This window comes from Notolepis coatsorum (genome assembly GCF_963971535.1).
Source record: "Notolepis coatsorum genome assembly, chromosome: 20".
In the NCBI taxonomy this organism is placed as follows: Eukaryota; Metazoa; Chordata; class Actinopteri; order Aulopiformes; family Paralepididae; genus Notolepis; species Notolepis coatsorum.
The window spans coordinates 33,045,066-33,067,078 of NC_140184.1; the positions used below are offsets into that span (position 1 = coordinate 33,045,066).

Consider the following 22,013-nt stretch of genomic DNA (forward strand, 5'->3'; position numbering starts at 1 on the left):
GAACTGGTGCCGGAGGCGTATAGGCAGCGGTTTAGGGGACTAAGTAAAGCTCCCTCGCAAACACATGTGGCATTTTCCCATGAAGAACGGATGATGTTCACTCGTTGGTGTGAAGCGTGTAAGGTGGATGGGGTCGAGGCTTTGAGCAAGTTAATCCTCATGGAACAATTTTAAAAATGTGTGCCCGAACACATGATAATACAGTTGGAGGAGCGAAAGGTTTCTACCCTCCAGGAAGCTGCAGTTTTGTGTGACGAGTTGGCAATGATCCACAAAAAATTTTCTGCATCACATGTTTCTGTGCGAAATGATGTGTATGTAGGAGGCGACGAGCGATCATTTCGACCACGCTCGCCTCCGTCTGAAAAGAGACATTGTAATTATTGTAGCAAGCCAGGTCATTTGGCGGCGGACTGTTATGCATTTGTGCGCGATCGGCAAAATACTGACAGGCCAGCTCAGGAACCAAAGGTGGTGGGGTTGGTTAGCACTGTCTCACGCCCTGGGCGGGGGAAACCGGACAGTTGTTTTGATCCTTTTATATCTTCTGGTTTTGTGTCACTGTCGGGTAAGGTCTGTGACCAGCGCGAGGTGAGGATCCTTCGTGATACAGGTGGTTCACAGTCCTTTATGCTGGCGGATGTATTGCCGTTAAGTGTGGAGTCGTCTTGTAATACAAGTGCTATTGTGTGCGGGATAGAGATGGGCTACACGCCCGCTCCGTTACATATGATACATGTGAGGTCAAAACTAGTCACAGGTTGTTTTCCCGTGGCGGTTCGTTCCTCTTTTCCGGTAGCCGGAATTGATTTTATCATGGGAAATGATATAGCTGGGGGGAAAGTTCTGTGCGATGCGTTGATTGAGTCAGCAATCCGGCCACGCTCGCCGCCGTCTAGGAGACCAGTGGTGTGCAATTATTGTAAAGAGACAGGCCATGTGGTAAAAGGATGTCGTACGCTGAGGAAGCGACAGGACAAAATCACGAAGTCAGCCCAGAAACCAAAAGGTGTGAGGGTTGATTTTGTCATGGGGAACAAGTTCGCTGGGGAGAGTGTGATTCCTGTAGTGGAGGTTGAAAAGGCTCCATTGACTGACTTGTGTTGTGATGAATTGCTTGATAATCACCCCAATGTGTTTTCTGCTTGTGTTGTCACCAAGGCACAGGGCGGGGAGCAAACTCAAGTTTTGACGTTGAGTGAATCTGTCGGGGGCGAGGCTCTCGCCGAGGACAAGGGGCCATCTGTTGGCGAGATGGAAGAGGTTGCTGTATGTAGCGTTCAGGGGCAGCTGGTAATTCCCGAACCATCTATTGGAGAGATGATGATGAAAGACATATCACCTGGATTGTATCCACCTCATTTTTACATTCGTGAAGCAGTGTCGCCCGAGCAATTGCTCGCTCTAAAGCGGTGGAGGCTGGGTGTGTAGCTGACCATGTGCGTTTGACATGATTATTTGTGAGTTAGATCTCACCACGTTTTGAGACCGGTTTGCATACGGTAGCCGGTGTGTGCTACATGCACTGACGTCACAGTTTTCACATGCGCGTCTATTTTGCATACATGCATTGTTGTGCGTAGTGTTGTACGTGTGCGTGAGTCAATTGTTATGTTGTCTAGGCCTGTGTGGTGCTGGTGTGCCCATTGGTGGGTGATTGTGGGAGGAGATTTTTTGTTGTTGTTGTTTCTGGTTTCCCTGGTGTGTGGTACTAATCGGATGTTGGGTAATAAGTAATAATGTTTTGCTAACCCTACAGGTTCGCTCTTATGGGGGGAGGTGTGACGTACCTGGGTACGTGGGTTGGTCATTACCATTATTACTGTATTTATGACACCTTCTGAACATCAGGTTAGTATATTTAATGTGTTATGTTTTGTATATGATGTGTGTGTGTTGAACATGAGAGTTAATGCTGTCTCTTCTCTCCCTGTCAGGTGCTGCCCATCCCTACTGAAGAGTGCTGATTGCCTAATGAATAACAGCTGATGGCAATCACATCAAGAGGGATGGGTAGCCAAATACCTGACAGCACACACACGTCTCGGCGCGTCATGGGGTCATTTTGCCAGTGACCAAGTGGAGTGAGGTGGCCTCTGGTTGCCACTGTTTGTGTAGTGATTATTACTTTGCTGGTTTATGCCAATTGCCACGGTATGTGGACTTTTGATTATGTGCTGCCTGCGTGGACCAAACCCTGTGGGGGGTAGGCATATTGTTGGCCATATTAGATTCGTCCTACACTGTGAACTGCATGGTTAGAGTGGTGTTCCTTCGGTCCCAGATTGCCAACCATGTGGCATGTGGTTGTGTGGTTCGGGTTTGCCTTGCTTATTATTGTTCTTCACCTTGTTTGTTATCCCCTTACCCTTTTCCTTTGTGTGTGTTGTGGGTTGAAATCCCCACTGACAACATCCCTTTTCCCTTTGGGAAAAGGCCGTGGGTTGAAACCCCCACATTGCAATAAAACCCAATTTACCATTTGAAAACGTCTTTGTTTACTATCTGCCTACCCGGGACTGTTTTGAAAAGCATTTTTCTACTGAGGGGGTTGTTTCTGCTCATGTACCACCTGCCCAGTTACTATCTTATATGGTCGATTGACCTCTGTACATGACAGTGTGTTATTAGTCAGGTTGTGGAAGTGCGGCTTCTGTGTGTCTGTGCATCACACACTTTGATTATATGCACTTTTACTGTAAATTGTGCCTCTATGCATCCTCCACTTTACTACTGTATGATATGCACTTTAGGGGATGTTGATCTTAACCTTAGCATTTGTCCTTTTATACTGTATGTGTTTTTAATTTCTGTACTGTTTCTACTCTGCTCCTGTATTGGATTAGTTGTAGACACACAGTGTTGCTCTGTACCTGTATTCCAATGTGGATTCGTCCATACATGGCAAATAAAATATCTGACTCTGACTCTGATATAATGGAATACAATACTGCAAGGCATTTTGGACAAAAGTGTTCACCAAACGGCATGTCAAATGTTAAACCTAAAGGGATAGTTAGGATTTAATTTTTTTTAACAGTACATGAATATAATTGTAAAAGCAATAGCAACACCTCCCCTATCCCCATTCCCCACTTAACTTCAACCCAGTAGCAAGTGGGGCAGATTCAGATGACAGATTCTACCCTTAAACACCAAATTCACGAAAAGCAAGTGACAACATACTGTCTACTAATGTATTTCTATTTTACCACAGATTTAGGTGATCTATTTATGAAATTAACTATCTCCATACGGTACCATGTGGACAACACCAGCTGCTCCATAGCCATTGATCTCCTCTCACTACTGGATTGCTTCAACATCTCACAGCACATAAAAGGTCCCACCCACACCAAATGTCACACACTTGATCTCGTCTGCTCAACTGGCACAACACCATCTGATCTACAGTGTCTCGACCTGGTGGTGTCTGACCACCATGCTGTCCTTTTCACCCTTCCTGCTTCCCTACCCAAGCTGTGAAATGCATGCACCATCACCTACAGGAACATCAAAACAGTCAGTGCACCAGCCCTGACCAACCTGCTAACCACCCACCTGGCTTCAGCTCCCCCCAGCACCCTGGTGGATGGTCTGGCTGCCCACTACAACTCTGCCTTATTCTGCAGCCTGGACTCTCTTGCCCCGATCAAAACCCAGACTGTCACCTACACCCGTCCTGCCCCTTGGTTCACCACTGAACTTCACTCCCTGAAGGCTGTCGGCTGCCAATTAGAGACGCTCCAAAAATGTTTTAATTAAAATAAAGATAGGCCACCTCGAGGCCTATAAGGACCACGTGCAGTCCTACAATGAATGAATGAATGACCTTTATTTATATAGCACCCTTCACAGCACGAATGCACAGGGTGCTTTACACTACAGCTTAATATAAAAACACAATAAAAACAAAATCAGAAATAAATGACAACAACAACAAACAGCAGTTAAAAACAGTGAAACCAGATAGAAAAAGTAGAATAAAAGAATTTGGATAAAATCATGAGTCACTAATTAAAACAAAAACTATAGAACAGTGAGGACAAGAAAAAAGTGCCTATGCATGACCAAAAGCCTGTCTGAACAAATGTGTTTTTAATTGTTTTTTAAAAGAGTTCTCAGAGGGGGCAATTCGCAAGGTACAAGGTAGCTCTCTCCAAGGCCAAAACACACTACTATTCCACCCTCATCGGTAACCAGCAAAACCACCCCAGGACACTATTCTCCACCATCAGCCGGCTACTCCGCCCCCCTCGATCCCCCCGCCCCTCTGGTGCCCACGACCTTTGCTCTGGGTTCTGTCATGGTTTTACTTTATTTCACCTTTCTGTGAGGGACAGCTGTCTATTTTTGCTTTATTTCACCTTTCTGCAGTGTCAACTGCTAATTCATATCCTAGTGTTGGCTGTCCTTTTGGTCACGCTCATTATATTGAAGTGTAGTCTGATCTCTGATTCAGAATTGAGCTTTATGGTAGTCATTCTTTTTTATTTATTTTTTTATCTTTTTCCCCCTTTGATTATATGCACTTTTACTGTTTCCTCCGTTTTTCTCCCATCCCAATGTTAGTCGTTATGCCAATTCCCAATCCCCTTCCTGGTTGCTGCGCACCTACCCCCTACGGTTGGTCTGGGAGAGTGGAGGCTATCACATGCTTCCTCCGACACATGTGTAGCCAATCAACCGCTTCTTTTCACCTGGCAGCGCGGAATCTCACTGAGAGGGTGTAACGTGTGGAAGGATCACACTACCCCCCTTAGATCCTTTCCTCGCTGAGCAGGCGCCCCAACCGAACTGTAGGAGTCGCTGTTTACGCCAACGACCAGGACCCACCCACCAGCTTTCCCACCCCTAACACTGCCAATTGTGTTAGTATGAACGACCAGCCAAGCTGGTAGCAATGCCGAGAGCTGGGCTCGAACCCAGCATCTCCTGCACTAGTGGCGAGCGCCTTGCCCACTGCGCCACTTAGCCGCCCCTTATGGTAGTCATTCTTATTTTAGGCTACTCACGTGATTCTACACATAAACTCCCTTAGTGGAGGTTTATTGTTTTACTTTTTTCAATTTAAAACTCCTTTATTAGGAGGTGCCCTTGTGGCTTATTTACTTTTATACTACACCTCTTTATTGAGAGTAGTCCTGTTTTTTTGGACTTGATTTATTTTCTTAATTACTCACTTTGAGATTTCCACCTGCAAAGGTTGTTTTCTGTTCTTTAATTTTTTCCCTCTCCTAAAATATCTGCGTAAGCAGTCTAGTGGTTGTCCGTTTCACGGATAACTTTAAGAGTCCCTGTTATCTGCTCATGACCCACACAAACACACACACACACACACACACAGCCCTCACAGAATGAATTAGCCATGACTGGGTCAGCGGATAACACAGGTCTCGAACAAGCACTAGCTGCGCAGCATCAATGATTGCTTTCACATGAGGAAGCTATCGTACAATTACAACAACAAGCCCTCATGGTGCGACAGCATGGGGAGATGTATGAAGGATTGCGCAAGATGGATAGTTCCATGCGTGATTTGGCTGACAGCTTAGCCAATGCACAATTATCTCCCCCTCACCAGAGCCCACCTAATGTCTCTCAAGCACTACTCACAGGCTCCCGGTCATTACCTTGTGAGGCTAAAGTCCAGCTCCCCTCACGCTTTAATGGGGAGTCAGGTAAATGCCGTGGTTTTCCGGCACAATGCCAAATAGTGTACAGAGCCCAGCCTTCTCGTTTTCACTCTGAGGATTCACGTGTTGCCCTAATTCTATCCCTGTTGGAGGGACCTGCCCTCGATTGGGCTGTTCCACTCATACAGGCTCAGGTTCCAGTTTTAAACTACTCACAGGGACTCATGAATGAGATGGAGATCGTTTTTGATCATGAACTCTACGATAAAGAGGTCGCCATGAAGCTGACACGCATGCGCCAGGGCGCCAGTAGTGTAGCTGAGTTTTCCATCGCTTTCAGGAAACTGGCTGGGGCTACAGGCTGGCCTGAGGGACCACTCATCACTTTGTTCACCAACGCGTTATCTAATCAGGTTAAAGATGCTTTGGCGGTTGTGGGATCTCCAGACAATTTTGACACACTGGTCACTACCGCCATACGCGTTGATAACCGGATCACAGACCGTGAGCGTGAGAGGCGGGGCCAACTTTTTCGTGTCCCGCTGGAGGAAGTTTCGTCCTGAACCTATGCAGGTGGACAGCACTTCTGTGCGTGACTCCAGGCAGACTGGTTCTCATGTGGACTGGTGCCGGTACTGCAGGAGAAAAGGTCACACGAGGGTGGAGTGTCCGAAACTGAAGGGAAACGGTCAGTCTCGCTAGTGGGCAGAGAGACACTAGTGAGACATCACATCACCCCCTTTTGAACCTTTTTGCCTGTGGTTTTAGGCTGGAATAGGCAGTCTGTTAAGGTTGACGCCTTTTTAGACTCAGGGGCAGTGGACAGTTTCATTGATTCCAGATGGGCTGAGGACTCTAACATACCTGTACATTCCCTCCATAAGCCCTGTAGTGTCACAGCGCTTGATGGACGGCCATTGGGTACAGGCAGTGTCACCAAAAGAACCAATTATTTATCTATGCGGGTTGCTTATGGGAACCATTCTGAGCGCATTCGATTATTTTTGGTGGATTCCCCCACGTATGCCATTGTGCTGGGCCATTGTTGGCTTAGTAAACACAAGCCACAGATAAATTGGGGTGAGGAGAGGGACACTGTCATGCAGTGGGGCTCCCAATGCCGTCACCGTTGTTTCCAAATTCCTCCTTCACCCACGAGTTATGATCAGTTTAGTGAGAGCGGTTGTGATCCTGTTGAAGCAGTGGGCGGTCTTGGTTTCCAGAGCCCACTCTCTCAACAATTGCACTCCCAGCCATCTGTCGATCAGGATGGGAGTTTGGAATGGGATCCACAGTTTGATGAGGAGGTCCTGGCGGAGGACAGTTTAGAGTCTCTGTGTGAGGACTTCTCCTCGCTTACTTGTACAGCTGACCCCCTCATGGAGAGCACCAACATCATGATCGTGGAGTCACACCCGTTACCAGAGGGAGTTCCCACTGTCTATGCTGACTTCAGTGAGGTGTTTAGCAAACAAAGGGTCACCATCCTGCCACCGCACCGACCTTATGATTGCGCCATCTAATTGCAGCCGGGCTCTATTCCCCCTCGTGGTTCCTTGTACTCGTTGTCGGTTCCCGAAAGCGCAGCTATGAACACCTACATCAAGGAGGCTCTGGCTACCGGTTTTATTAGACCTTCCACTTCACCTGCGGGTGCTGGATTCTTTTTTGTGGGAAAAAAGGATGGAGGACTGAGACCCTGCATCGACTACAGAGGTCTGAACAGCATTACAGTCAAAAACCGGTATCCCCTTCCCCTGATGAACTCAGCGTTCGAACGCCTCCAGGGGGCATCCATTTTTACCAAACTTGATCTCCGTAATGCCTACAATCTGGTGCGCATACGCCAAGGGGATGAGTGGAAGAACGTGTTCAACACTCATAATGGTCACTATGAATACCTGGTGATGCCATTTGGTCTTACTAATGCCCCTTCAGTTTTTCAAGCGTTTATCAATGACGTGCTCAGGGAGATGTTGGAAAAGTTTGTTTTCGTCTACTTAGATGACATTCTGATATTCTCCAAGTCCCTTTCTGACCATGTCAAACATGTCAGGCAGGTCTTGAGGTGCCTTTTGGATGCACGTAGTTTGTGAAGGCTGAGAAGTGTGCCTTCCATGTCCGCTCTGTGTCCTTTCTGGGATTCATTGTATCTGAGGGGAGGATTCAAATGGACCCCAAGAAGGTGTCAGCAGTGACAGACTGGCCTACACCCGTCTCGGTCAAGCAGGTGCAACGATTCCTAGGATTTGCAAACTTCTACCGTCGTTTTATTCGTAATTTCAGTTCAGTGGTAGCACCTATCACTGCACTCACCAGGAAGACAGCACCTTCCCATTTCCAGTGGACTCCCAAGGCTGAGGCAGAGTTCATTGAGCTTAGGAGAAGGTTCAGTTCTGAGCCTATCCTCATTACTCCTAACCCATCCCTGCCATTTATCGTGGAGGTGGATGCTTCTGAGCTTGGAGTCGGAGCTATACTGTCCCAACGCTCATCGTCCGACGGTAAGGTACACCCATGTGCGTACTATTCACGTGAGCTCTCGCCGGCTGAAAGAAACTATGATGTTGGGGACAGAGAGCTGTTGGTGGTCAAGTTGGCATTGGAGGAGTGGCGCCATTGGCTAGAGGGAGCTGAACACCCATTCACAGTCTGGACAGACCATAAACATTTGGAATATATCCAGGGTGCTCAGAGGAGAAACTCGCGACAGGCTCGCTGGTCACTGTTTTTCTCTCGGTTTAATTTCCTCCTGACGTACCGTACCGGGTCTAAAAATATCAAGCCGGGTGCTTTTTCCCGGTTATATGATGGATCAGAAGAGGACCATCCTCCTGAGCCCATTGTTCCTGCAGGACAGATCCTAGCTCCTGTGACATGGAGCATTGACTCTGCTGTGCGGAAGGCACAACCTTTGGAACCAGATCCGGGTGGGGTGCAAAGATCTGCCTCCCTGCTCTCTGCCCCACCATGGTCAACATTATCAACTCCTCACTTAAATCTGGTCTCGTCTGGTCTCGTTTAAAACAGCCTCCGTCACTCCCATCCTCAACAAGCCCGGTCTCGACCCAGACGAGCTCAACAACTACCACCCGATCTCCAACCTTCCTTTCCTTAGTAAAATCTTGGAAAGAGCAGTGGCCCCCCAACTCAGAACTCACCACAGCATAGAGACCACCCTCATCAAAATCACCAACGACCTCTTCCTTGCAGCTGACTCTGGCCACATCAGCATCCTCATCCTTCTGGACCTTTCTGCAGCCTTTGATACAGTTTCCCATTCCATCCTCCTCAACCGCCTATCCGACAACCTTGGCATCACTGGCTCAGCACTCTCCTGGTTTCAATCCTACCTCACCACCCGGACACAGTTTATCACCATCGGCAATTCCAATTCCACCCCGGCCCCAGTCAACCGAGGCGTGCCCCAAGGTTCTGTACTTGGCCCAATTCTGTTCACCATCTACATGCTCCCCCTCGGTCAGATCATCCGCCGCCATGGCCTCAGTTTCCACTGCTACGCCGACGACACACAACTATACCTCTCCACCAAACCATCCACCCAGCTCCCCCCACACTCCCTTGTCAACTGCCTCCACAAAATAAAAACCTGGATGTCATCTAACCTCCTCAAGGCACCCAAGGGCCTGCTCCGGAAGGTTGGAGATCTCACCCTGGACATAGACGGCTGCTCCATCTGCCCTTGCCCAAAGGTCCGCAACCTGGGAGTCATCCTGGACGCCACCCTTTCCTATCAAGCCCATGTCAGTTCCGTATCCAAATCTTCCTTCTATCACCTCAGAAACATCTCCAGACTCCGACCATCACTTTCCGACTCCACAGCTGAGACCCTCATTCATGCCTTCGTCACCTCCCGCCTGGACTACTGCAACAGGGTCCTGTCCGGGGTTCCAAGCTAAACCCTGGACAGGCTCCAGTATGTTCAAAACTCAGCTGCCAGGGTTCTCACCTGCACCAAACCCTGGCAGCACATCACCCCCACCCTCATCCACCTCCACTGGCTCCCCATCAAATCCTGCATCACTTACAAAACCCTCCTGCTCACTTACAAATCCCTCCATGCTCTGGCACCTCAGTACCTCACTGACCTCCTCCACCCACTCACTCAGTCACGGTCCCTGCGATCCTCAGAGACTGGTCAGCTCTCCTTCCCCAAACCAGACTGCGGACCTTTGGGGACAGAGCTTTCAGCGTGGCAGCTCCCACCCTCTGGAACTCCCTCCCCGCATAACTCTGCAACGCCCCAACTCCTCAAAACCCACCTCTTCAACTTGACCTTTAACCCCTAATTTCCCACTTTGAATGTTGTGTCTGTCCACCATGTTTGTTATTTTTGTGTTTCTTTCCTCCTATGTAAAGCGACCTTGGGTCTTATGAAAGGCGCTATATAAAACTAAGTTATTATTATTATTATTATTATTATTACCTTGAGTAGCAGGCCAGCGAGGTACAGATGATAGTGTTGAGGACAGCGATGGGGACGTAGAACTGGTGGAAAGTGCCGTTAATCCACTTGTCAGGAAATACATAAGCTGAGTAGGTGACTGCTGACCCTGGAGGAGAAAGAATAAGGCTTAGGAAACAGGTGAGAAGACTAGGAAATATATATATACACACACACACACACACACACACACACACACACACACACACACACACACACACACACACACACACACACACACACACACACACACACACACACACACACACACACACACACACACACACACACACACACACACAAACATGAAATCACACACTTCAAAAAGTGCACATGCACCCACATAAACAAACACAAAACTGTGCAGACCCACGGCACTACCTGGGCATGCGTCTGACAAAACATCTCTGCCAGATTGTCTGTGAGTGAGTGAGTGAGTGAGTGAGTGAGTGGTGAGTGAGTGAGTGAGTCAGTGAGTGAGTGAGTGAGTGAGTGAGTGAGTGAGTGAGTGAGTGAGTGAGTGAGTGAGTGAGTGAGTGAGTGAGTGAGTGAGTGAGTGAGTGAGTGAGTGAGTGAGTGAGTGAGTGAGTGAGTGAGTGAGTGAGTGAGTGATCGAGTGAGTGATCGAGTGAGTGATCGAGTGAGTGATCGAGTGAGTGATCGAGTGAGTGATCGAGTGAGTGATCGAGCGATCGATCGATCCCTGGGGGCAGTCCTGCATGCCGTGGGAAACAGAGAAGACTCCTCCAGTCCCCAAGGACTTCAAAACACGGCATTTACCTAACTCCCCATAAAAGCGTGAGGGGAGCTGGACTTTAGCCTCACAAAAAGGGCAGCAAATTAGACCCAGGCAACTACCGCCCTGTTTCTATTCTTACCTCCATCTCGAAAGTCATGGAAAAAATAGTCTACGAACAGGTTGAAAAGTACCTAGTGGAAAAAAATCTAATCTACGAATTCCAATCTGGCTTCAGAACATCCCACTCCACTGACACATGCCTTCTCTATTTGAACAACCACATCAAACAAGAGGTGGACGCGGGCAAATACTGCGGCATGGTCATGCTGGACCTACAAAAGGCCTTCGACACTGTCAATCACTCCATTCTGATTGACAAGCTAAAAGCAATTGGTTTTGATAGTCTATCAGTGAGCTGGATGCAATCCTACCTTGAGGGGAGGGAACAGATGGTGGAGGTAAACGGTACCCAAGTTTCAAGTTTCAAGTTTCTTTAATAGTTGTCATACAGAAGTACAGAATACTTTTGTACAAAATGCTTCTTACTGTTGCGCTCCAGAGACTGTGCATGACAAGATAAGTATGAAATAAAAACATAGTAAAAATTAGAAGAAAAAAAAAGAGGTCACAGTGTTCAGTTTAGACATATGTACAATGTTCGTAGACGTAGTTACCATACAATATACAATACTGTGCAGTGTACTAATATACAATACTATATAGTGCAAGGCATAAATGGACGAGGTGCAGTTTAGGTACAATTCACAGTAGGTGTACGAGTTGTAGTGCAAATCCTTTATCAATAAATATAAAGTGTAAGTGTGTTTGTGTGATCTAAAGTGTGGAGAGTGGGTGCTGCAGTGTGTTGTTTGTTTGAGTGAGTGTGTGTGTGCGTGTGGGTGTGTGTGCTGTGTGCATTTGATGGTTGTTGCATAGTGATTATTGTTCGTTTAGCGATTATTGTTCGTTTAGCAGCCTGATGGCCTGGGGATAGAAGCTCCTTCTGAGTCTTTCTGTGCTCGCCATAAGACTCCGGTATCGCTTGCCTGACGGCAGCAGTTCAAAGAGGCAGTTGTTCGGGTGGCTCGAGTCCTTAATAATTCTCTTAGCCTTCCCCTTGCACCGCTTGTTGTAAATGTTCTGGAGGGTGGGAAGCCCCCCTCTAATTGTGCGTTCGGCTGAACGTGTCACTCTTTGTAGTCTGCTACGGTCTTGTGCAGTGCTATTCCCAAACCAGGAGGTGATGTTGCCGGTCAGGATGCTCTCTATTGTACATGAGTAGAAGTTCCTAAGGATCTTCTGACTGACTTGGAACTTCCTTAGGCGCCTGAGGAAGTAGAGGCGTTGTCGTGCCTTCTTCACAACACTGTCAATGTGTGTGGTCCATGTCAAGTCCTCGGATATGTGGGCTCCGAGGTACTTGAAACTGTTCACTCTCTCAACTGGTGCCCCGTCGATGCTGAGGGGGCTGTAGTCCTTGACCCCCGACCTCCTGAAGTCCACAATCATCTCTTTTGTTTTGCTGACGTTCAGGGAGAGGCAGTTCTCCTGACACCACTGTGACAGGTTCTCTACCTCTTCCAGGTAGGCCCTTTCGTCGTTGGCAGAGATCAGGCCCACCACTACTGTGTCATCAGCAAATTTGATGATGGTGTTGTTGTTCCGCTGTGCTACGCAGTCATGTGTGTACAGGGAGTAGAGGAGGGGGCTCAGAACACAGCCCTGGGGGGCCCCTATGTTGAGCGTGATGGATGAGGAGGTGCAGTTGCCGGCTCTTACCACCTGGGGTCTGCCCGTCAGGAAGTCCAGGACCCACTGGCACAGGTCATAGTTCAAGCCCAGGTCCCTGAGCTTGGCTATGAGTTTGGAGGGGACTATGGTATTGAATGCTGAGCTGTAGTCGATGAACAGCATTCTCACATAGTTCCCCTTCCTCTTGTCCAGATGTGATGCTGCTGTGTGCAGCACATGGGCTATGGCGTCCTCCGTGGACCTGTTGGGGCGATATGCAAATTGCAGAGGGTCCAGGTTGATGGGGAGGGAGGAACAGATGTAGCCCTTCACTAGCTTCTCAAAGCACTTCATGGCTATGGAGGTGAGGGCTACAGGGCGGTAGTCGTTGAGGCAAGCGGGCGTAGATTTTTTGGGTACAGGGATGATGGTGGACTTCTTCAGACAGGTGGGGATGACGGCCTGTTCCAAGGACAGGTTGAAGATGTCAGTGAATACCGGGGCCAGTTGGTCGGCACAGACTTTTAGGACGCGGCCGGGGATGCCGTCCGGTCCTGCTGCCTTCCTGATATCCACTTTTTTAAAGATCCGTCTCACCTCATGCTCTGTTACCCTGAACACTGAGTCTCCATCAGCAGACCCCCCCCCCCCCATTGCCGTGGTTTGTAGGCTGGTGTTGTTATTCACAGCCTCAAACCTCGCATAGAAGGAGTTGAGATCATTTGCTAAGGAGATGTCACTGTTCAGTTTGAGGGGGGTTCCTTTGTAGTCTGTCATTGTTCTGAGGCCCTGCCACATGCCTCTAGAGTCAGCCTGTTCAAACTGAAGTTCAACTTTATCCCTGTAACGCCGTTTTGCCTCTATTACTGCTCTCCTGACGTTGTATCTTGCCATCTTGTGTTCTTCCATGTTGCCTGTCACCAGCCCGGTGTTGTATGCTGATGTGCGCACTTTCAGAGCCTCACCCTATCCCCCCCCCCCCTCACAGTGAGCTGTGGTGTTCCACAAGGAAGCATACTAGGACCGCTACTGTTCCTAATTTATGCAAATGACATGTCGTCAACTTGTGACTGCAACTTGTTCCTGTTTGCGGACGACTCAGCCCTGCTGGTCTCTGACAAGAACAAGTTACAGGTTGAAAAAACCCTCAGCTCGGAACTAGGCAAAATCTGCATATGGCTCGCTGATAACAAACTATCATTACACATGGGAAAAACAGAGTCCATTCTCTTCGGTTCAAATAACAAACTCAGCAAGACCGACGGCTTCTCAGTTACAGTGGGTGACAATATTGTCACAAGGAAAGATGAAATTACCTACCTGGGTTCCATCCTAGAGGCTAAAATTTGTTGGACCTTATGGTGTTCTTGTTTTTTTTATTTTATTTTTTTAATAACTTTCTTTATTGGAAGAGTTTTCAAAATTATGCAGACAGTTATACATATTATACATCTTCCATTTTTTATTTTTTTTTCATTCCCTTTCCTATCCCCTAACCCCCCCCACCCCCCGAAGAGCGACAACAAACATACATATAATACACGAAAATACAAAAAAAAGAAAAAAAAGTTAAAAAAAAAAAAAAAAATGATACTAATATAACTGAGATGAAAAAACAAAACATTTTAAGAAATAAAATAAAAATAGGGGGAAAAAAACAGAGGGGGGGGGGAGGGGACTCAGTCGTCACAACCAGGCAGGGATGTCAAGGTTTCTATGTGCTTTAAAAGGGGTCTCCAAGTCTTCTCAAAGGTATTCAGGGAGCCAGTAGGGCCTTTGAGGGAGAATCTGAGCTTTTCAAGATTAATAGATAATAGTAGTTCCTTAACCCACCTATTGTGAGATGGAGGTTGAGTATGTTTCCACTTAAAAAGAATAAGTCGCCTGGCCAATAAAGTGGAGAAGGCAAGAACAGAATGTGTGAGGGTAGAGGTTGCAGAGGAACACTGAACAAGGCCACAAGAGGATCAGGGGTGATAGTAAGGTTGTAGGCTGTGCCAATAGTTTCAAAAATTTCAGACCAGAATGTGGCAAGGCTGGGGCAGGACCAGAACATGTGGGTGTGATCGGCAGGGGATTGTTTGCATCTATTACATGCGTCAGAGATGTTGGGATACATTCGAGAGAGTCTCGAGTTTGTGTAGTATAACCTTGCACTGTGTGAGGCCGTGTCTCGCACAGATGGAAGATGAGTGGACAGAGTCCAATGCCCAACTCCAATACTCATCAGATAGTTCAATTCCCAGCTCCCGCTCCCACGAGTTCTTAGGGCCGGTTCCTGGGGTATCCGTAGCGGAGCTAATCAGGTTGTAGATGTTGGAGATTAGCCGTTTTTTTTCAGGGTTAAGAACCATTAGTGAATCTATAAGGGTTTCAGGGGGCCGACTAGGGAATTTGGGGTTCTGGTTCTGTGTGAAGTGCCTAATTTGGAAGAAACGAAACAGGTGGGATTTGGGAAGGTCGAATTTCTTTACGAGGTCTGGAAAAGACATGAAAGTCCCTTGGTCATAGAGATCATTAAAAGTGGTTATCCCTTTGTCAAACCAGACTTGAAAGGAAGAATCAGTGCAAGAGGGCAGGAATAAATGATTGTTAAAAATGGGGGAGAGGTCAGAGGCCCTATGGAGGCCGAGGCTTTTCCTGATTTGAATCCACATTTTTGTGGAGTCGACCACCATTGGGTTTGCAGAGAGTCCAGTAACCGACATAGGGAGTTGGGAGCACAGCAGAGAGCGAAGAGAGTATCTAGAGGAAGAGAGTTCCATGTCGACCCACACCGGGCCTAAGTTGTGTGTCGTGCCCCAATCATCCAATATAAAAGTTTGTTACACGCCCAGTAGTAGTGCTGGAAGTTAGGCAGTGCCAGTCCCCCTAGCTCTTTGGGGAGTTGTAGTATTGATCTCCTCATCCGTGGGATCTTATTGCCCCAGTGGAAGGAGCTTATTAATCGGTCAAGTGTTTTAAAGAACGACTTCTTAATGAGGACTGGGATATGGGTGAAGAGATATAAAAACGTTGGTAGCACTACCATTTTAATTAAATTGACTCTACCCACTAGAGACAGTGGAAGACATGTCCACCTGTTGAAGTCTAGTTTGCACTTTTCAAGAAGAGGTGAGAAGTTTTTCGAGAACATTGTTTGGATTGAGTTGGTGATGTTAACCACTAGATATCTGAATCCATCTGTTGTATACTTAAAGGGGAAGAAAGTCCGGGGTATTTTTTTGGCTGAGGAGTTGATTGGAAAGAGTTCGCTTTTATGAAGGTTTAGCTTATAGCCCGAGTAGAACCCGAACTTGTCCAGTATATTAAGAATTATAGGGAGAGAGGCGGTCGGGTTAGATATATACAGCAGGAGGTCGTCTGCATATAGGGACAGTTTATGAACTTTTCCGACCCGTGTGATGCCTTCAAACCTCTCTTCCTGTCTTAACCAGATGGCCAGTGGTTCGATGGCTAGGGCGAACAGAAGGGGGTAAAGGGGGCAGCCCTGTCTGGTGCCTCGATGAAGGGGAAATGGGGCTGACTGAAGTCCGTTTGTATGGACTGAGGCAACTGGGTGAGTGTAGAGTAACTTAATCCAGGCAATAAAGTCAGGGCTAAAACCGAATTTCAGCAGTATAAAGAAGAGGTAGCCCCACTCCACTCTGTCAAAGGCCTTCTCTGCATCCAGGGAGACAATTACTTCTGGTGACATAGAGTTAGGGGAATTGAGTATATTAATTTCTAGTGTTATGAAAGGAGTGTCTACCCAGCATGAATCCTGTTTGGACAATTGAGATTAAACTTGGTAATACCTGTTGTAAACGTTTGGCTAGGATTTTGGATAGAATTTTTAAGTCTACATTTAAAAGTGAAATGGGTCTATAGCTGCCACATAGAAGAGGGTCCTTGTCTTTCTTGAGCAGGAGAGAGATCGAGGCCTTGTTTTATTCTTGACTTATTGTTATGTTTCTTCTTGACTTGTTTAAAGAAGACGTGTCCGGCCCATGGGGACATTAACGTGTGTTGTCGGGCCTTACAAATAAATTTTATTTGATTTGAGTTGATTCATCTTTCCTGTGACAAAATGGCATCCAATGTAATCAAAAAAGTCAACCAACGAACTCGATTCTTGTACCGGATCTCCTCTCTGGTAAACAAGAATACCCTGAAGACTCTGGCAGGAGCACTCATTCAAGGGTACTACGACTATGCTTGCACCTCATGGTACCAAAGCACCTCAAAGGCGCTAAAACAAAATTACAAACATCTCAAAACAAACTGGTCAGACTACTGCTTGACCTTACTCATAGAACCCACCTCACCCCTGCCCACTTTGACAACCTAGGATGGCTTAGAGTAGACGACAGAGTACAGCAACTTGCAATGGGCCTGGTCTACAAAATACACTACACGACCAAGGTACCCATGTACATGTCAAAATACTTCCCAAAGGTCAGTGAATACCACGATCACAACACCAGAGGGAGCTCCACAAATCATGTTAAACCCAGATTCGGCTCAAACAAGGGACTAAACATGTTTCGCAATTATGCCACATCAATGTGGAATGCCCTACCCAAAGCTGTAAAGGAATGTGAATCACTACCCACTTTCAAAAACACTCTCAAAGAACACCTACGGGAGACTGCAATTCGAAACTGGCCCCTACAAATGTCCTAACCCAGTTGTACAGTAAATTACCAGTATGGCTTTGTCAGTATTCCAATGTACAGTGTACAGTGCCCCCCCCCTACCCAACCCCCCCCCCCCCCCCCCCCCACCTCCAATGTACAGTCCCCCCCCCCCACCCACCCACCCAACCTCCTCCTATGTACAGTTTTTACATCAAATGTATACTCTCTTTTCTGGACTCTTTTTGTATCACAAACAGTACTGTATTTGCAAATCTGGTATGTCATAAATGTATAGATATAGCAGTACTGTCTATCTGTATGTCATGTATGTCATATATGTCCTGATTAATTGAAAATGGGGGACCCTTATGTAAACAAGACGAAAGTCTTTCTCTGGTCTGCATCCCCTTAACAATTGTGTGTATTGAGCTGTACTGTAGTGTACCCATTCTGCAATCTGTTAATAAAGTTTTCAATCAATCAATCAAGCTTATGTACACATGTGTAGAAGTGACTGGATTCCTCTGTCTGATCCTCACTGTAGCTGTGTAGACAAGTACAGGGTCAAAGTTATATGATAATTATTCATATTATGCAGATGTTTTTCAACCTTTAATTCTACCGTTCTGTTGTGAGGATGTGATCATCTGACATACATATGTTTTATGTGTCTCAAGAGCTTGGCGGCATCGGCCCAGTGGCCCACCACCTGGCGGAGAGCAGACCGCTACTTCCTGAACTGTTTTCAACTGCAGTGGGCCCATCTCAAGGACAGGAGAGGAAACAGATGAGGTAATAGTGTCTGCCGTCTGGAGTTCACTAGAGGTCTGCTCTCCCCCCGAGCTCTCAAATGAAAGAACATGTTGACACGTATTATCTCCGATTATCACACGTTCTCCAGTCCTCACCACAGAATGATAGGATTACGTGTTTTGTTAGTGGATCTATATTTACTCAACACGATTAGACAATGTTCAAAATAAATATTATGGTAAAGGCCTAGGGTTGTATGCCATCAGACCTGTCTGAGGACATTCCTGCATGTGCCATGACTAACTCATACAGCATCTCTGTCATACCTAGGTGTGTAGTGTACATTGTTATTGAATAGGCTAAGTTACTGATTCACAATGCTACAGACCAGTGACAAAAATATGTGACAAAAATATTGTGGCACAGGTCACAGAATACAAAACCTTTAATTATCATATCCCAATCCTTAGAGTACATTCATTTAATTAAAGGTCCCATGCATTATAAATGGCCTTTTCCAGTGTTTAGCATAGTTTCCTAGCAATTGGGGATTATATCAATGTGGTCTGTGTCATTAATTATCATAATTTGACTCATCAGTCTAGTCTCGAATTCACGAGATCCTCCCTCACTCAACTAAGCTGTTCTGATTTGACTCACAATGCGACGTAGCAAGTAGCTGATCTGCAGTAACGCCCCCTCTATGGTTGTAGCGCATAGTGTAACCAGACACTTCCTCAAACGGGTTTTGACAGAGACGCAGAGAACGAGCGAGCGAGAGAGAGGGAGAGAGAGAGAAACATTTTCTTAAAGGGGAACTATTTTACTATTTCTTTCACTATTTGGGCACTTTTACACAATTCCTGTGAGTCTATGGAACACCTCTGTAATATATATATTTTTTTTATTCATTGTTTTGTATTTCTAATCAAGTCCTCAAAAACAGCATTTTTCTACCTCAAGATTTCGAGCTGTTTTGCAGCCGCAGCTGCAGGTGCCACCTAAACCACTGTGCAGGTTCTGTTTCCCCTGAACATTAACATGCAGCAGTGACTATATGACATCACATATAGGCACATTTTCAAACGACTCAGTTCAGTGAGGGTGAATATTGTGAGAGGAGAATTGGAAGAATGCGCCAATATGAGAATTTTGAGACATAGATCATATTAATATAAGTTCACATAGCTAGGAAACAATGCTAAACACTCAAAAAGGCCATTTATAAGATAGTTCCCCTTTAAATATGATTCTAGATGTGTTGCTCTTGTGTTCTTTGAGTGAGCAAACACCAAGCCAAGTTCCTTGTGTGTGTAAATGTACAAATAAAACAGATTCTGAATAGTAAAACTGTAAGTGAAGGATTTAATCACATACACCTTCGATTACATACATCACATAACATAAACCTGAATCCTTAAACCTTTCAAGTCAAGGACCACAAAATGTATATGTAAAAGGTCATGGACCCCCATTCCCCCCACCCCCAGGGACCTCTATCTGAGAAAATACAGTAGAAAGAGAGAGTGAAACCTATGATCAGAATAGTCATTGTTATACAGTGTGCTAACTTCTAGTGAATAGAATATTAGTCAAATTGTCTGATATTAAAACTGGGTACCCCCTGGAACCTTCTCAAGGATCCCCAGGGGTCTTCAAACCCTATTTTGAGAACAAACACAATTTTTCAACCTTTCCAGCCAGGAACCCAGGCTCACTGAAACATATCCGCAACCCATTCTGGGTCCCAACTTATATTTTAGGAAACCAGGATCTAGACTAGATGTAATTATATCCTTAGAGAGTGGCTCAAATATGGGGGCTGCCAGGTTGGAATGAAGCTCTAACCTCCACTGCGTCAGCTTGCCAGGCCACCGTACACGGTACACTGAACCTACACACTCACCCAAGCTGTAGAAACTGAGAGCACCGTAGTCGAAGAAGAAACCGATGTGTCGGGCGCGGGCAGACATGGTGCTGAAGGTGTGGGCACAGCTGGAGGCCAGTGGGTATATGCAGCAGGAGAGGAGGAACACCAGCAGGGGCCATGTAAAGGAATCCCGCCACGCTGTCTGCATCAGCACCACCGTCAGTAGCTTCCAGAGGAAGTACCTGCAAGGAGATGCACATTCAGAGCTATTGACACTGGATCATACAGAAAACTGGTGTGAGACAATAATGAAACAAAAAGGTCTTTGATTTATAATGTTATTAAATTGTGTTGTATTAGTACTTTCTGTATTGGTACATTTATTTTCTAAATACTATGTATGTACATACTGTACATACAGTATAGGTCTGTGTCATGTTCATTATTGTATTGTTATAGACCTGTTCGCTGTATACGTCAGACAGTGTGTGTGTGCATCAAGGGGGCAAAAGGAACGTAATCCTGGTCAGAACAACGGGGCAGACTACAATATATTGCATTTGTTAGCCATGCTGGCGATCTAAACAATCAATCCATGCCAAAGCTAAAAGGTAAAAGACTCCCACTTACAGCCTTGCTGACTTGGCTAAATGACATCCAGCTGTTTTTGTTTGAAACTACTTTCATTCAGGGGAGTGTCATGGTTTCTCCATATACAGTAGGCCATAAGGTGAAGCCTGAGAAGTGGCTAGAAAACTATTCTCGTTCCCACCTCGGGGGACTACTCAATTTTCACTCTGGGTGAAAGGTCTATTGGTGTAGATTTAGGAATAAAAAGTTCTCCATTTAGAATCTACCCGGTTTTGCGCAATTATAATTTTAACGTCGGGACTAGATCTTTCCTCGCGAACGGATACTTGGTCATCGCGTAGTTAAATTTGATGTAATTGGTGCGGGTTCTGTCACGTGTCTTGCGCTCGACCAATAGCAGCCTCTTTGTTGGCAAGTTACAGACCACAACACATTTGTGTAAACAGTCTAACGTGACGTTAGCATGCCATCTAACGTTCGCAAATTTTTTTCTAAACAATGTTATATGCATATAAGCTACTTGCTATAGGCGTTTTATCAACACAAAGCGATTGGATACAGCTGAGAAACGGGCCACAACGTATTCTGCAGCTCAAGATGTGGATGTAGGGTCTGAGCTTACAGAACATAGTTTGCAAGACCATGATATGCAGCAAATTTGTATCAAAAACACTTTACCTTGTGATTCCCAACCTGCAATATTAAAAATGCTGGTAAAATGTTCTAATGATTGAGGTTGTACACATAAAACAGTTCAGTGGATAGTATAATAAGAAAAAGAAGAAGACCCCACACACTTTTGATCAAGATTGTTAATCAATCAAAACACTACACCATCCCCTTAATTTGGAATAATGTCAAACAAATTACAAATCAATAAGTTACTCATTAACCTTTTTATTTTCCATTTAAAAACTAAATAGAATGCAGGTACAAAAATAGATTCAAGATTCAAGAGGTTTATTTGTCACATGGTGGCTGCTGACCAAATTTTTTGGTGAAGCACAAATTATTATATTATATATTAAATTCTATTTTTAAAACATCCCCCAATGTGTGTGTCAGTGGTGGCTGGTGAGTTAAAAAATTGGGGAGAACGGGAGAGATAAAAAAAAATGTAATAAACAAGTACAGACACACAGTGTGGTTATGAAGACAGCAGACAGACACTACAGTAAAGACAACAGGCACTAGTAGTACACAGACACAGGGCTAGATCCACAAAGAATGGATTGCACTGTGCTAATTGCACCCTTACTTACAATTCATTATGAATTGAAAATGGGGGACCCTGATGTAAACGAGACGAAAGTCTTTCTCTGGTCTGCATCCAGGCCCGGACTGGCCATCGGGAGCACCGGGAGTTTTCCCGGTGGCCTGGCCTGCACAGATAAAAAAAATAATAATTATATAAAAAAAAAGAAAAAAAATTTATTATTATTTTTTTTTGATCCACTTTTTCTCCCATTTTTCTATTTTTTCTCCCATCCCAATTTTCGTATCATCCAATTCAACCCTCCCCTGTCACGAACGCTGTTTCTTGCCTCCCACAAGCCGGCTGCAATGTGGACTAAGTCATACATAGCACAAGTCCCCTCCGGTACTTGAG

The 22,013-nt window shown here is 45.9% G+C and overlaps 1 protein-coding gene across 1 annotated transcript in view; it reads right to left on the reverse strand.

Moving 5' to 3' along the window:
- paqr5b (progestin and adipoQ receptor family member Vb) overlaps positions 1-21,781 on the reverse strand; it is a 48,841-nt gene extending 27,060 nt beyond the window's left edge. The window contains exons 1-3 of the mRNA XM_084337179.1: positions 21,667-21,781; positions 19,850-20,055; positions 10,084-10,210 (exon numbers count right to left, since the gene is read on the reverse strand). Of these exons, the coding sequence (XP_084193305.1) occupies positions 10,084-10,210; positions 19,850-20,055; positions 21,667-21,734 (401 nt within the window). The 5' untranslated portion in view covers positions 21,735-21,781. The remainder of the gene's footprint in view (positions 1-10,083; positions 10,211-19,849; positions 20,056-21,666) is intronic.
- Positions 21,782-22,013: the final 232 nt, after the last annotated feature.